Source organism: Somniosus microcephalus, chromosome 23, assembly GCF_052327205.1.
Source record: "Somniosus microcephalus isolate GS21.2 chromosome 23, FLI_Smic_1.0, whole genome shotgun sequence".
Classification (NCBI taxonomy): Eukaryota; Metazoa; Chordata; class Chondrichthyes; order Squaliformes; family Somniosidae; genus Somniosus; species Somniosus microcephalus.
The window spans coordinates 17489034-17504812 of NC_141009.1; the positions used below are offsets into that span (position 1 = coordinate 17489034).

The window sequence follows — 15779 nt, forward strand, 5'->3', positions numbered from 1 at the left end:
GACACCGAGCCACGTGAGGAGATATTAGAGCAGATAAAAGGGGTAGGTTTTAAGGAGCGTCTTAAAAGGAGGAAAGAGAGGCAGAGAGGTTTAGGGAGGGAATTCCAGAGCTTAGGGCCTTGCCAGCTGAAGGCACGGCCACCAACAGCACAATAACAACACAATAACACTTGATTAAAACCATCTAGAAAAAAGCAGACATGTTGTGTTGCCCCCGACACTTTGCACTCTCAGTTTTAGTCGGCTAAGAGATGAAAGCCCAACATCATGGTTAGAAATACTCTACGGCTTAAAGGCTTAAACCAACGAAAGGAAGAAACCTACAGAATGAGAGAGAATGCTATTATACTATTTTTCAAAGCACTGTGACCACACGCTACTGCAGAGTAGTTACAATGTTGAAAATGTTAAATTGATTTTTCACATCGGAAAAGATTTAATATTGTTTTTCCTACACATTGTTAACCAGCATACTGCACTGTTGAATGGAATACAGATCTCTGTAAAGTTTGTAATCAAATTCTGGAATGCATTGTGAAGAATAGAATTGCTAGTAATTCACTGCTTTTCAATGTTCAGCATTAATGGCGAGTGGACACAACACAGACCAGAAAAAAACCCAAGGCTCACTGCTCTTGAATAACAAAATCTCTGCTCGGTGTTGAGCATGAAATTTTGACGAACTTTGTAAGCTTTATTCAACAATACAACAATTTTGCACTTCTTCTTGGTTCTTAAGAAAAAAGACTTCCAAGGAAATAATATTACTTAAAATTAACTCGAATGCAAATAATAAAAAAAAAAAAAATGTTTTAAAATTAAAGTCTGAATCAAGGTTGCTACAGTAGATGTCATCTTACCATAAGGATGAGTGTGGGCTCCATCTTAACTGCATGGAGTTTTAGATTATTCTGTATCTGCACGAAGAAGTCACTGCTTAAAATAAGGACCACTTAAGATCATCATAAATGAGTTTCAGGACAAAGAATTGCAATTCTCAATCACCTAGATTTAAGAGTTACCTGTTTTGAACAAATGTCTTGATTGTCCAACCACACCCAGCAGCATGCTCATTTCTTCTCATCTGAAGGGAGGTGTACATTGCTGAGAATGGCAATACAGAAACCTGCAATCATCTCCACTTTACTCTCCAACCTGAAGGATATAGTATAAGGAAATTAAAAGATGCTGGCCTATCATATTGACTTTATAATGATTTTTCTCTGAATCTCTATGGTATGAGATTATTAGATTGAGCCTGCCAAACGTCTAGAGTTGTTACTTTACAATTCAGAGGGTAACTTGGAACTATAGCTCCACCATATTGAAGAAGTACAGCTTCTTTTACTCACCCTCATAATTAGTCAGAATGTCAAATATATATATTTTTTTAATTCATTATCGGGATGTGGGCATTGCTGGCAAGGTCAGCATTTATTGCCCATCCCTGGCTGTCCTCGAGAAGTTAGGTGGTGGGCCTTCTTCTTGAACAGCTGCCGTCCGTGTGGTGAAGGTGTTCCCACAATGCTGTTAGGGAGGGAGTTCCAGGATTATAACCCAGTGACAATAAAGGAACCGCAATACATGTCCAAGTCAGGATGATGTGTGACTTAGAGGGGAACTTGGAGGTGATGGTGTGCCCGTGCACCTGTTGCCCTGGTCCTTCTAGGTGGTGTCGAAGAAGCTTTGGCAAGTTGTCGTAGTGCAACCTGTAGATATTACATACTGCAGCCACGGGTATGGACTGCTTTATTATCTGAGGAATTGCAAATGGAGCTGAACACCGTGCAATCATCAACGAACAGTACCACTTCTGATCTTATGATGAAAGGAAGATCATTGTTGAAGCAGCTGAAGATAGTTGGGCCTAGGATGCAGCCCTGAGGAACTCCTGTAGCAATATCCAGGCTGAGATGATTGGCCTCCAACGACCACAGCCATCTTCTTTTGGCCTAGGCATGACTCCAGTTACTGCAGAGTTTTATCCAGATTCCCATTGACTTCAATTTTACCAGGGCTCCTTGGTGCCACACTCGGCCAAATGCTGCCTTGATGTCAAGGGCAGTCACTCTCACCTCACCTCTGTCCATGTTTGGACTAAGGCTGTAATGAGGTCTGGATCAGAGTGGTTCTGGTCACTTTGTTTAGTCCAGTGTTCTAGCACTAATTCCCAAGCCTTCCCCGTAGAATGGCCTCCTGTACTATATAATTCTATGATTCTTCTGTGTGTGTTTTTTTGGACTGGATTACAGCACATTTATGTTTTGTTTTTAAAAATCGCTCCTTTGATTCAACACCTCTTTCCAAGTCCATTCACAAAGCCCTGCACAACTTGCAGTTGTTTAATGAGATCTACAAGGTTTTCTTTAGTGCCTCTATTGAGATGCTTGTACATATGGATGCAAGCACGTCATCTTGACAGCCTTCCATAAAGTTGAAGTTGTTGGATTTCAACAGCACCACAGAATTATAAAGTGATTTTTAATGGCCATGAATGTCCTTTTATAAAAATAAATTCATAAATCAACTTATTTGTATCAAAGCAGGAAAAGGGAGTAATCTCACAGTGACAAGTCCAGATAATTGTCTTGAAGTCAAATTAAAATTGTATGAATTAAACAAAGATGAAAATAACAGGATTAAAAGAAATAAGATAACAGAAACATTTAATTTTCATTGATCATCTGTTGTCAAAGTAATCTTATTGTAATATCACAAATACTTTTACCCAAATATTAACAAAATTCAAACATGCCTGCCAAATGCCCCAATCTAGGTCAGTTGGTGTTTTGTAGGACAGGTTGAAATCTTTATGTTTAAGAACCATGATTACTTGTTGAAGGGTTTGGATTAAAAAGCATAGATTGTCAGTACTTTTTAAATTACGGTTTCTTTTCACATTTTCTCCTACAGGCCTTTTTGTATCCTCCTTCAACTATTGTTGACTCGCCCACAGCCACCTTTTCAAATCATACAGGTGGACATTGATTTTTTTTTCCTACTTACACATACAACTCCACCCAGTGACCTACAAAGTACTAACACCACAGTAGCCAGACAGTGGGAGATAGGTTAAAGTGACTTGCAGTCTTAAACCTGCAACTTTCTGGTTGTGTGAAAATTCTTTGATTTCAACACCCTTCCCCCACCCCCCCACAAAAGAAAAGTTATTTCATAAGTATCTGTCAGTTATTGATGCCCTTTCACAAATGTGAAACAATTGTAAGTCACAAGTACAAGTTTAGAAAAATTTGGACTCTTCAGCTTTGAAAGAAGGGAAATGAGAGGGGGCTCTATATTCCACACAGCAATATGTATCTCTAGAGAAGTTTAATCCTGATTATCTCAAGTTAAACCACAGCTGTCAGACAAGGCACAAATGGTAAAATGGCAAGTTCAGGATTGAATTCAGGAAAGCACTCCTTCACAAAGAGCGATTAATAGCTTTGGGGAGACCAAACGCAAAACGCAGATTGGGTGACCGCTTTGCGGAACACCTCTGTTCAGTCTGTAAGGGTGACCCCAAGCTTCCGGTCGTCTGTCACTTTATTTCCCCGTTCCACTCCCACTCTGACCTCTCCGTCCTCAGCCTCTTACACTGTTCCACTGAAGCTCAACGTAAGCTCGAGGAACAGCACCTCATCTTTCGATTAGGCACTTTACAGCCTTCTGGACTCAACATCGAGTTCAACAATTTCAGATCATAACCTCGGCCCCAATATTTTTTTCTCTCTCTCACTTGGCAGCTGTTGATGATTCTGCCATTGCCATTTACACTTCATCTAGAGTCATCTTTTGTTTCTTAACTTGTCCCATTACCATCTCCTTTTGCCTTGCACCATTATCCCTTTTGTCTTTTAATCTCTCCCACCTTCCACCCTATCACAGACCTTCTCTTTTGTTTTTTCCTTCCCTCCCCCCTTTCCCTGCCCCTACACTTGCTTAAAAACCTGTTACATCTCCAACTTTTTCCAGTTCTGACAAAGGGTCATCGACCTGAAACGTTAACTTTGTTTCTCTCTCTACAGATGCTGCCTGACCTGCTGAGTATTTCCAGCATTTTCTGTTTTTATTTCAGATTTCCAGCATCCGCAGTATTTTGCTTTTGGATTAATAGCCGCAACTGACTTCTGGGTAGGGCAGTCGAGGCAAAAACTCTATCATCGTTCAGGGGGCAGTTAGCTGTGATAGGGGGGATCATGGGTTTCTATGGAAGGATGAGTTAGATGATCTGAATGGCCGAGACATTTTGATCAAGTGGCAGTCGGCACCATTGTTAAATATTCCATTTATTCAACAGGATAGAGTGATGCCTGAAAACATTGGCAGCCTTGTCCAACTATCATGTGATAATTCACACTTGTGTAGAGTTTTTATACATCACCAACAGGAAATTAAAGTCATTTCAACTGTAAGTCTGATTTGGAAATAACTCTTCTTCAAAAAAGTTCCACATATAATTGGCGCACAACCTCCTTCAGCCAGGACAAGGGACACCAACGTTTTCAGAATTACGGATTCTACTCCACAATTGGTCAGTATGTGTAGAAAAGGATAGGGCAGGGAGTCAGACTAGGCCAATAACCCCCTTCGTGAGATGGAACATATTACTGTTGTGTGGGGCTAAACTGCCTGGCTGCGAACATGTACAAGTCACCCAAATGACGCAAGTGCTGAATCAGGTGCTTGACCATTACAGTAGATGACTATCAGTTGATTTAATTTTACTATTTAAAAAAACATTCCACTGTAGGCATACAAAACCAACAAAGCTATTCAAAATGATGTGGGAGAGCTGAAAACCAAGTTCATATTCAGGCTAACATGAAATAATACTTGATTATAACAGGACGAGAAATGTAACAAGTCTGCCTGCTAGAAGGACAGTAAACCATTAAAATAACATTTCACTTCAAGACAGTGTTGAAGCGTGAAGCACTCCCATGTCATCCCACGTCATTTTCAAGTGACAGAAACACTTGAGTGGTCACAATGGTCCATTAGAAGAAGCTAGAGTTTGTTGATTAAAAACTGAAGTGGAACAGCTGGGTAAATTTAACCCTCTTTTTTTGATTTAAGGAACTGGCTGAACCTGAAGAATGGCTCGCAAACATATCGTGCAACCCTTCCCTGGATGACATCTATATTTTAAACCTTAGAAGACTCTCCTGAGAGAGGAGATGGGCCAAGTCGCAATATGATTTTCTATCATGATTCCATAATTTAATCGGGTCTCTGCTTGCTGTCTCTCCAAAAATGAAGTGAAGATTAGCAACACACCATTTGGAGAACTCTGAGCCAAGGCATAGTAATGCCCCAATGGCCGGAAGATCCTTTCTCTCCCCCCACCGCCCCCATTAACTGTCTGCAGGTCGAATAGAAAATCATTCAGTAACATTAATTTCACCAGATGTCAAAAAAACAGCTCTATCTGTGCATGTCCTGCCACTGAACCTGACTCTCCTTCCCTCCCTCTGATAACCCAGCCAGGAAGGTGGGGAAGTTGAAGTGTGACTCTCAGTTAAGGACGAGATCTGAATTTGGGTTTTGTAGTTGGGAATGCAATCTTTTATTGCTGTAGTAACCAGACCTGACAAATGACTTTGCTCATTTTATTGAATAGTTTAGTCAGTGGGATGAACATACTGCAAAAGTTTATCGCAAGGTGAAGAATGGAACAAGAAATTATGCAAATATTTGTAACAAATAAAAATATAAAGGGAAAAATATGAGGGCATAACCCTTGGCAACACAGTTGCCATAAAGCTCAATTATTGGACGCTCAAATGGGAGAGTTGAGTGAATTTCTGATTTGATCAGTGTTTTCATGAAGAAAGCCAAGACTGGTGCTGGTGAGATGGCTTGTCCCCACCCTCCCAATCAAGGAACATGGTGTGAATGTGAGAACAGAAAGAGAAAATGCATTCCAAAAATGAAGTTATAACGTACACATGTAAACTATGCTTTTAAATTTAATTTGTCCCTTAAAAAGTGTTAAATCTGAATAATTTGCTTATCCTACCTGAAGGCATCATTATTTTTTTTTTTACCACCGTTGAGGTATTTTACTAAAAATAATTTTGTCTGAAAACAAAGGGGTTGGAAGATCATTTTCACTGCAGGAAATAGTTAAAATTCTTAAATCAGACACATCAAACCAAAGTCCGCCGAACTCTGTGATGTACCCATCACTGTATCGTGATGTGATCCTCAGTTATTAGGCAGTGAGCTGGATGTTACTGTCTGCAAGTGTCATGAAAAGCCTCGAGTGTGCGGAAGTCTCTCCACGTGGGAGGCAGTCCATCTTGAAGAAATTTTCCACAGCGCTGGCACGTAGCCTGGAATAATTTAATGTAACTTCGCAACCACGTCTGGAGAGGCATAAAATGAGAAACAGAAGATGAGCATTTTTCACAGCATTTTCCTTCTAATCTTAACGTTGATAATTTTTTTTAACTTTTCCTTCAAAAGGAAGGTTCCAGTTCAACTAAAGGTTATCAGCAGTTTTAAAACAAGTGTAACATCTTGTGCACCATGATGTTCCACTCGATTCTTTTATAGCTATCCACTTGAGATGTAAAGTTTAAAAGCAAACCAGAAATTCAAAACTTAGCAAAATCAAAATCATAAAAGAAACAACTACAACGTTTCACAGTACATTCAATAGTTATATTTTGTCAATGAAAGGCAAAGCTGACAAATCCAGTACTTGAACCTTAAAAAGCTTTTATTACCTGTTCAAAAGGTAAAGAAAAAAGCATCCACCACACTGAACTAGATGTGTGAAGTAGTTGAAATATGCTGTGCAGGAAAACACTCACACGAGGATTGCAAATTGAAACTATCACAGCTTCCTCCAGAAACCTGGGGAAATTTCTCCAGTGAGCAGCCACGGGCTCGAAGGGCCGAATGGCCTTCTTCTGTGCTGTAACCATTCTATAAGGAAGGCAATTTTAACTGGGGTGGAGATTTGGGTGCAACACCCTTGGTTTATCAGGGAGAAAATCAGCCTGATTGCGGTCTAGAAACCCCCTCTTGGAAATGCACATGTGGATTTTGGGCGAGGACAGGATTAGACTCTGCTCCCCAGTCGAACACAGCCTGCTGACGCTCACTGTCACAGCTCACACGCGGAGAATGGCCACTTGCTACTGGGTGATTATGGAACCATACTCAAGATACCAATTCATTAAAGGAATTTTGCTATTGAATTCATTAAAGGAACCCAGTGTCTGATAACAGGAAATCAGTTATTTTTAATTAGTGTAAATGGATAGCTGAAGCGTGTCATTGTGCTGTTCCATCACTTGCATCATCGATTAGCAGAGAGGATTAACAGACAGGTGGACAATGTACTTCTGAATTCTACCTGTATAACTCCTGCTTCACAAATCAGAATACAGCCATCACACGGGTTCCAGGATTGACTGGAAGATTCCATTTGAAACACTTGGGGGGAGAAATTCAGTAGGTTGCGCCACTCGTTAGCGCCTTAAGAGGGCGCTAAGTGGGTCGCAAGCCAACTGGCACCCGGGCGCGACACAGCCCACGCCTCCCGCTAAATTCCGCGGGACGTTAGTGGTGGCGCTAACCATTAGCGCTGCGCCGTTGCCGTCATCGGTGTGCGCAGCGCCCTGCTGACGCCCTGGCCGCGATATTCGGCAGTGCCCCAATTTACCACCGGACGCTATGTCCGACCGGTTCAGGGGGGCCTACCTGCGGCCGGGGAGGCGCAAATTAAAAGGAGGTGCGGGGCAGCCATTTTTGTTGTTGGCCGCCTGCCAGCACCTGCCTGCGCTCCCGTCCCCGGCCTCCTGAACGCCGCCCCCCGCGGAGTGCCGGCTGCGTTCCAAGAGCCCGGCACTTCTCTTCGGTGCCGGGCTCTTTTGCCTGCACTCCCGATCCTCGGGGGCCCAGCTGGACCCCAGATCGCGCTGCACAAGGCCCCTCCTCTTTAAGAAGGGGAGGAAGGCCTGCAATACCGCAGCGCGACGTGCCGCAGCGTGTGGCGCTGCGGCATGTAGCGCCACGATATTCACTCGCAGCGCCCCAAGAGGGATGCGGGGTGCCTCCAGTAGCGCCGCGCTTCCCTTTGGGGCACAACCACTCAATTTCCGGTGGGCGGGCGCGAATGTTTCCGGGGCGCTACTTTTAGCGCCCTGGCGAGGCTGGTGCCCCAAACGGGGCTATACTCAATTTCTCCCCCTTGGACTTTTACTATTGTCGAGTTCACATCCCACCATGCATTATAAATAGTCAACATGAAAAGTCAGAGGAGGGATTCTGACCTGTACCACAAGAAATCTACTAGCACATCTAAGAATACTGTGTTTTCAAAGGAACTGCCTTATTATGATTGCACACAAAGGTAATGGGAATACGAGGAGGATTTGTCCTTAATCAAAGGACTGATTTATAAATAACTATGTAAATTTTCTTGCTGAAGTCTGATGGCATATACATGTCCTACTAATCACCTTGCTCGTTGTATAGTGTTCATCCATTTACCCGGGAAAGCTATTTTAGCAAAACGTTAAGATGCAGAGTTTTCTCCAGTAAAATAAAGAGGAAAACATGTCAAGCTAGTTCCAAGAGGGTGCATGTCCACAGTACAGAAGTACCGTCAAACCTAGCACTCACTCTGACAGATTAAAATGAGTGGAGAGGAAGTCAAACACAATACCACGTTTATGCTAGGTGTGTTGGTGGGTTCGGTCCTTAGGGATTTAAATTCATATTAAGGCACTGACTTGGGAAATCTGAGTACTGTATTGTACCGGCCAATGACCGATGTCGATATTGGTGAGAAGTGTGGCATCGCTCAATGTTTCATATTAGCGAGAACACAATTACAACAAAGCTGGCACAGCTAAAATATACAAATCCTACTCAGATTCAAACTTCAGGGCTGTTTATTGCTATAAAGCTATCTTTAATTAATTGTTTTATCTGTGGGACTCCAGCCACATCAGTTACAATCTGGAAAAGCTCATTAATAACTTGCATATCCTTCTGAAGCAAGATGTTAGTGAAAAGTTAAGTTTCAGCAAAGCCCTTGGGTATCCCATTGGTGAATGAGAGACCACTCCAAAGACCTGAACTACTGTATTTTAATCTCGCAGATCAGATTATTATTAAATATGATGCCACGGAAATGAAAACAGCATGAAGCAAATTACTTTTACTTTTAAGATAACTCAAAATTAAACCCAACATTAACCCTCAATCACTGGTACTGTAACACAGTCTCATCAAAGTAAAAAAACAGGAAAGCAAGTGTAATTAGTCTGTTTCCCCTCTCCCCCCCACACACACAATATTGCAAATTGGAAAATGCCCCATGGTCATAAAAAAATCTCCAATTCTAGTCTTTTAGAGTTCATCATTAAACTGGCTGGAAGAAGTTTCAGCTTTGCAAATCAGGGATAACATTTTAAATTTTCTGCTCCCCCTGTTCCCTAAATAAGATCACTCTTTTTATGACTACATTCAGCCACCAAGTAGGATGGCACAGCAGTATATATGGAAACTCCTCCACAGCTCCCTTTAGAGGAAGCAAGCTATTGAGGAGCAGAGTGGTCCAAAGAGGAGAAAAACATATTTTAAATCCAGGAATGTTGTGCAAGATTCGATCCTTCAGAAATCTAGGAGCTATCTGTCATTTCAAAGACGGATGTGCGGCCTGGCAGAGTGGGTTCAGACAGGCATGTGGCTCAGCAAGAGCACCTTTAGATGGGAACAGTTTCTCTCTATCTACTCTGTCCAGACCCCTCATGATTTTGAACACCTCTATCAACTCTCCTCTCAACCTTCTCTGCTTTAAGGAGAACAAGCCGAGCTTCTCCAGTCTATCCACATAACTGAAGTCCCTCATCCCTGGAATCATTCTCGTAAATCTTTTCTGCACCCTCTCCAAGTCCTTCACATCCTTCCTAAAGTGCGGTGCCCAGAATTGGACACAATACTCCAGTTGAGGTCAAACCAGTGTTTTATACAGGTTCTTCATAACTTCCATGCTTTTGTACTCTATACCTCTATTCATGAAGCCCAGTATCCCGTAAGCATGTTTAACCGCTTTCTCAACCTGCCCTGCCACCTTCAATGATTTGTGCACATATACCCTTAGGTCTCCCTGTTCATGCACCCCCTTTAGGATTGTACCATTTTGTTTATATTTCCTCTCTTCATTCTGCATTAAATTTCATCTGCCACGTGTCTGCCCATTCCACCAGCCTGTCTATGTCCTCTTGAAGTCGATCACTATCCTCCTCACTGTTCACTATACATCCAAGTTTTTTGTCATCTGCAAATTTTGAAATTGTGCCCTGCACACTCTCAGCCAAGTCATTAATATGTAGCAAGAAAAGCAGTGGTCCTAGAACCGACCCCTGGGGAACACCACTGTATACCTTCCTCCAGTCTGAAAAACAACCGTTCACCACTACTCTCTGTTTCCTGTCACTTCGCCAATTTTGTATCCATGCTGCCACTGTCCCTTTTATTCCATGGGCTTCAACTCTGTTGGCAAGCCTATTATGTGGCACTTCATCAAACGCCTTTTGGAAATCCATGTACACTGTCAACCGCATTGCCCTCATCAACCCCCTCTGTTATCTCATCAAAAAACTCGATCAAGTTGGTTAAACACGATTTGCCTTTAACAAATCCATGCTGGCTTTCCTTAATTAATCCACACTTGTCGAAGTGACTGTTAAGTTGGTCCCTGATTATTGTTTCTAAAAGCTTCCCCACTACCGAGGTTAAACTGACTGGCCTGTAGTTGCTGGGTTTATCTTTACACCCTTTTTGATCGTGTTCAAAATTAGCTCAAATGTCAAGTAGTTAAGATATCAGTTTTTATAAAATAAATTAGTATTTAGTTTTCCAGGATCCTCTTACAACCACCACCATTTTCTTTCATTAGCTCTCGAAGCTGCTCAGCACATGTATTCTCTTGTATTGGAAGCACAGGGTGGTTTTGACGGTTGATTCTCTATAAACACTGTCAAAGCCACTGTATGATTTGCCAGTAATACATACAATTTGAGTGGGAGTATTAGAGAGAGAAGTCTGGCAATGTTAATCTCTCTTTGCCCTCTCCCATGGCACTTTAGTGTGATTATCTAGCAATTTACAAGGGGGTTGACTGACAAAACCTGCACTCACTTGGGGTGTGGACTCACTATCTGCTAGTTGGAGTCAAGCATTTATCCGTGGGAGGTACAAAGCTGCCCATAATGGGACCTATTACATGCACGAGATTTAAATATTTGCCGTTTGTCACCGTAACTAGGGGGATTCACTTTAAAGTGTAAATGGAGGGTTGGAGATTTTCTAGCTCATTTCCGATTGTGCATCACTCACCATGAAAGACCTGACAACCACGTCTGGCATCTGAGGCAGCTGGTAATGGAGCAGTGCTGTAGTGGCATGATCAGTCACCTGAGAGAGAGAAAACCATATGTGAGATACACAATACATGGCTGCTAAGGAACCACCCGCAACTGTCAGCAGTTTCATAGAGGACATAAAACAACATGTATGTGAAGCTTGTGCACTCCACAAGATTCTAAACAGAGAAGTTTGTACAGATATCCAAGGTCGACCAATCAAAATAGTATTAACCGTTTAACAGTTGAATTTCCTGGAAAAAGAACTTCATTGTTACTTTGCCACTGGATTTCCGATTTCTTCATTCATTTTTATTGGGACTACGTACATTGGCAAAATTCCTTTTTAACCAAATAAATTATTACATTCATAAAAAGATGAACAAATCATTCTTCCAAACAAAACTAAAAACAAAGCACAATATCAGCTTTTCCAATATTTGTTTTTCAGCCAGGTTATTTTATCAGTTTTTAACTGTAACTTTGTTATCTCAATCTCCACCTTCTATTTTTCTTCAACCTTGTAAACAGTATTATTCTGTCTTCCCTGAATGTTCAGTGGAAAGTCAATGCACCATGCAATGAGCTGATCTCGGTTGGGCAGGCAGTGGGGGCAATTCAAATGATCTCAGCCAGGGTTCCTGCTCTTGATCACTATATACCGACCCTGGCTGGAAGTATGCATTTGTGGACATCTGCTATAAACCTCCATGGTTCTATTGGGGAAGAATAGGGCAGTGGGATTAGCTTTAGTTTGCTATGTCAAAGAGCTGGCAAAGTTGGGACGAATTGCCTCTATGACGTAAACCTCTATGGTGCTATGGCCAAAGACAGGGGCTCTGTGCTATCCTCCAATACACGGCCAACACTCACCGTTTAGCCTCACACACGAGGTACCAAAGTGTTGCCAACAACAAAGTCTGTACCTTCAGAACATAAGAATGAGAAATTGAGAAGAATTGTAGTATTCTTCTACATTACATGCAACTATTTAGGTAATAAATACACGTTATCAAATCAGTAAATGACTTTGAAAGATGCTGCTTTATTAATAATAGGCCAAGTAAACAGATGAAGTATAGTACAGTAATAGTTACTTGGATGTTAAACAGCAAGATATGGGCGTTGCACTGTGTAGCTCATCCAGTATTGAGTATAGTGAAAAACAGAATAGGTAACAAAAATCTGTTTTATATAAAAATGGCCAAGTTTCTAAACTGTTCCTCAACCTCTCACTGAAAGTTAACAGTAGACTGAATATAGACAGTTGTGCATCGTGCAGAGAATAATGGATAACTGGAAGTGGTTACAGAGTATTCATCTGATCAGGGGGTTGAGATCATTTTATAAATCACTAGAGTCGTGTAGATTGTTGGACATCCTGGGAGAGATGCATGTTGGACATCTTGGGAGTTAAGGGCTAATAGTCGAACTTCTTTGTATTATGGAGCAATCGACTTTCCAATATAAAAAGGATGGCTTTGAAGTGTCGCAAGAGGAATGCATAGCTTGTCTTCTGATGTAAAGTGCTTGTGTAAAAATACATGATAGTAATGAAGTCAGCCATGAGTGATTAAAGTGTAACTTATGGGGCTTGGGTAATAAACTTAGGTAGAGGTATCCATTAGCTATAGTATGGAAAGATGACAGTTGATAAAGCCTGTTCTTCAAAGAGGTTGGGGACAGTTATGTCAGGAAGTAGCTTTGGTGTGAACAACTACAACTGTTTACATGAATAGACTGTCTTCAAAAGATTTGGGAATAGATACATCAAGAGGTCTTATCTGTGACATGTATCTTTGATGTAGACAAAGTATAGAAACATAGAAGATCGGAGCAGGAGTAGGCCATTCAGCCCCTCGAGCCTGTTCCGCCATTTAATGAGATCATGGCTGATCATCCAAATTCAGTACCCTGTCCCTGCTTTCTCCCCATATCCCTTGATCCCTTTAGCCTTAAGAAATATATCTAACTCCTTCTTGAATATATTTAATGAATTGGCCTCAACTGCCTTGTGTGGTAGAGAATTCCACAGGTTCACCACTCTCTGGGTGAAGAAATTCCTCATCTCAGTCCTAAATGGCTTACCCCTTATCCTTAGACTGTGACCCCTGGTTCTGGATTCCCCCGCCATCGGGAACATCCTTCCTGCATCTAGTCTGTCTAGTCCTGTTAGAATTTTATACGTTTCAATGAGATCCCCTCTTATTCTTCTAAACTCTAGCGAATATAAGCATAATCGACCCAATCTCTCCTCATGCGTCATTCCTGCCATCCCAGGCATCAGTCTGGTGAATCTTCGCTGCACTCTCTGCATGGCAAGAACATCCTTTCTCAGATAAGGTGACCAAAACTGCACACAATACTCAAGGTGTGGTCTCAAAAAGGCCCTGTACAACTGCAGCAAGACATCCTTGCTCCTGTACTCGAATTCTCTCGCTATGAAGGCCAACATACCATTTGCCTTCTTAACCGCCTGCTGCACCTGCATGCTTACCTTCAGAGGCTGGTGCACAAGGACACCCAGGTCCCCTTTTCCCAATCTATTGCCGTTGAGATAATAATCTGCCTTCCTGTTTTTGCCACCAAAGTGGATAACCTCGCATTTATCCACATTATACTGCATCTGCCCAATCACCCAACCTGTCCAAATCATACTGGAGTTTCTCGGCATCCGCCTCACAGCACACACGCCCACCCAGCTTTGTGTCGTCTGCAAACTTGGAGATATTACATCTAGTTCCCTCGTCTAGATCATTTATATATAGTGAATAGCTGGGGTCCTAGCACCGATCCCTGCGGTACCTCACTAGTCACTGCCTGCCACTCGGAAAAAGACCCGTTTATTCCAACTCTTTGCTTCCTGTCTGCCAACCAGTTCTCTATCCAAGACAGTACCTTACCCCCAATCCCGTGTGCTTTAACTTTGCACGCTAATCTTTTATGCGTGACTTTATCGAAAGGTTCTCCCTTATCTATTCTACCAGTTACATCCTCAAAAAATTCCAGTAGATTAGTCAAGCATGATTTACCTTTTGTAAATCCATGTTGACTTTGTCTGATGCTGTCACTGTTTTCCAAGTGCTCTGCTTGACGTATAAAGGAGCATGGTTTTCAACAGTTCTTCAGAGGGCTTGAAAGATTGAAAGATAGAGAAACCAAAAAGCTGCTCTGTATACAGTTAGGCTGATCACTGTGTTGTATATCAATAAAGTCTGTTCTGTATATTACACTATAAAGTGTCTCATGCTTACTTGAAACTTGCTGTTGTGAACCATAGAAGAAAGGAGGTTGATTGCTAATGTGAATGAGATAATGTGATTACTGGCTTGCAATCAGTCCCTAGGCACCTTTTCAAAAAATACATAGTGTGGGATTGGTGGTTGAAATTCTTATTCTATTCTCAGTCCTTTTACGTCACAGGCACCATGATGGAGGTCAATGGTGAGTGTTCCCTGCAGTTGATGTGTTATGTGACTTGAGCAAGAGTCTCCTGCAGACAACTTGGCTGTTATTGGGATTCAGTCGTGGTGTTTTTGGTGTAGATCTAGGAAGGAACTAATAGGAAAAAAAAAGATTGTGCACGGATGGCTACAATCAGTATAAGCCCTGTTACTTGAGAAGTGACGAGCAGCACATGTTTCCTTCCACATGCTTTTTTCCTCCACACTAAGTGATAATCACTAACAGGATTAGGTGCCACTAAATTTGCCCAAGAAGTAACGAGACCTCTACCGACTTTAGGCCATTGTTGTTCCTACCTCCTTTTTCCCCCCCTTGTCCTCACTTTCAAATTACAGCAGCGTTGAATTCTTTTTTGTGATCAAAGTGAGGGATGTTATCGCTAAGGAATCGACCACTACATTTTGAGCATCCAGGATCAGGATCAAAGTTAAAATACAGAATAAAGCTGCCTGTTCTGCGCAATGTGTCTCTGTCCCAACCCTACTGCACAACTGTAACACTTCCATTCTCACACCAGCCATCCCGAGACTTGGGAGTGAAAATGACAAGCAGCGTTGAATATGGGGAAACTTTGTGCCGTCACGCCATCTGTCTGGGATGGTTTCTAACCCAGTTTCCAGAAGTGAACAGCTAGTTTCTAACCTACTGGGCCACCTACTCCCTTGTAACATCTGAAGCACTGCTCAGGCTGTGAGAAACTCTGCAGAAATATTCTGAAATTTGTCCATTTTCTGTTAAATCCAGCACACTGTGGTTTAGAGTCAAGAACTTTCAGTCATCTGCTCAGCGACAAAAATCTGTTAACAGTTGGAAAAGTTAGTTTTGATCCCAGCATGGGTATTACCACAAAGAACGTTTGATTTTACTCTTTCAATTTCCACAATTTCTTTCATTTTGAAAATTCTTTGTAAATGCTCCTCTGAC

The 15779-nt window shown here is 41.9% G+C and overlaps 1 protein-coding gene across 2 annotated transcripts in view; it reads right to left on the reverse strand.

The window, feature by feature from the left end:
• Positions 1-802: 802 nt before the first annotated feature.
• Positions 803-15779, reverse strand: part of med27 (mediator complex subunit 27) — a 299350-nt gene continuing 284373 nt past the window's right edge. The window contains exons 7-9 of one of the 2 annotated variants that reach the window (XR_015073341.1): positions 11365-11442; positions 6023-6371; positions 803-1155 (exon numbers count right to left, since the gene is read on the reverse strand). Coding sequence is in view for 1 of the 2 variants with exons in the window: in XM_085965514.1 (XP_085821640.1) it covers positions 6237-6371; positions 11365-11442 (213 nt within the window). In the remaining variant the exon portion in view is untranslated. Of the gene's footprint in view, positions 1156-4703; positions 6372-11364; positions 11443-15779 lie in introns of those variants that run through there. The other variant, XM_085965514.1, reaches the window with a different exon arrangement.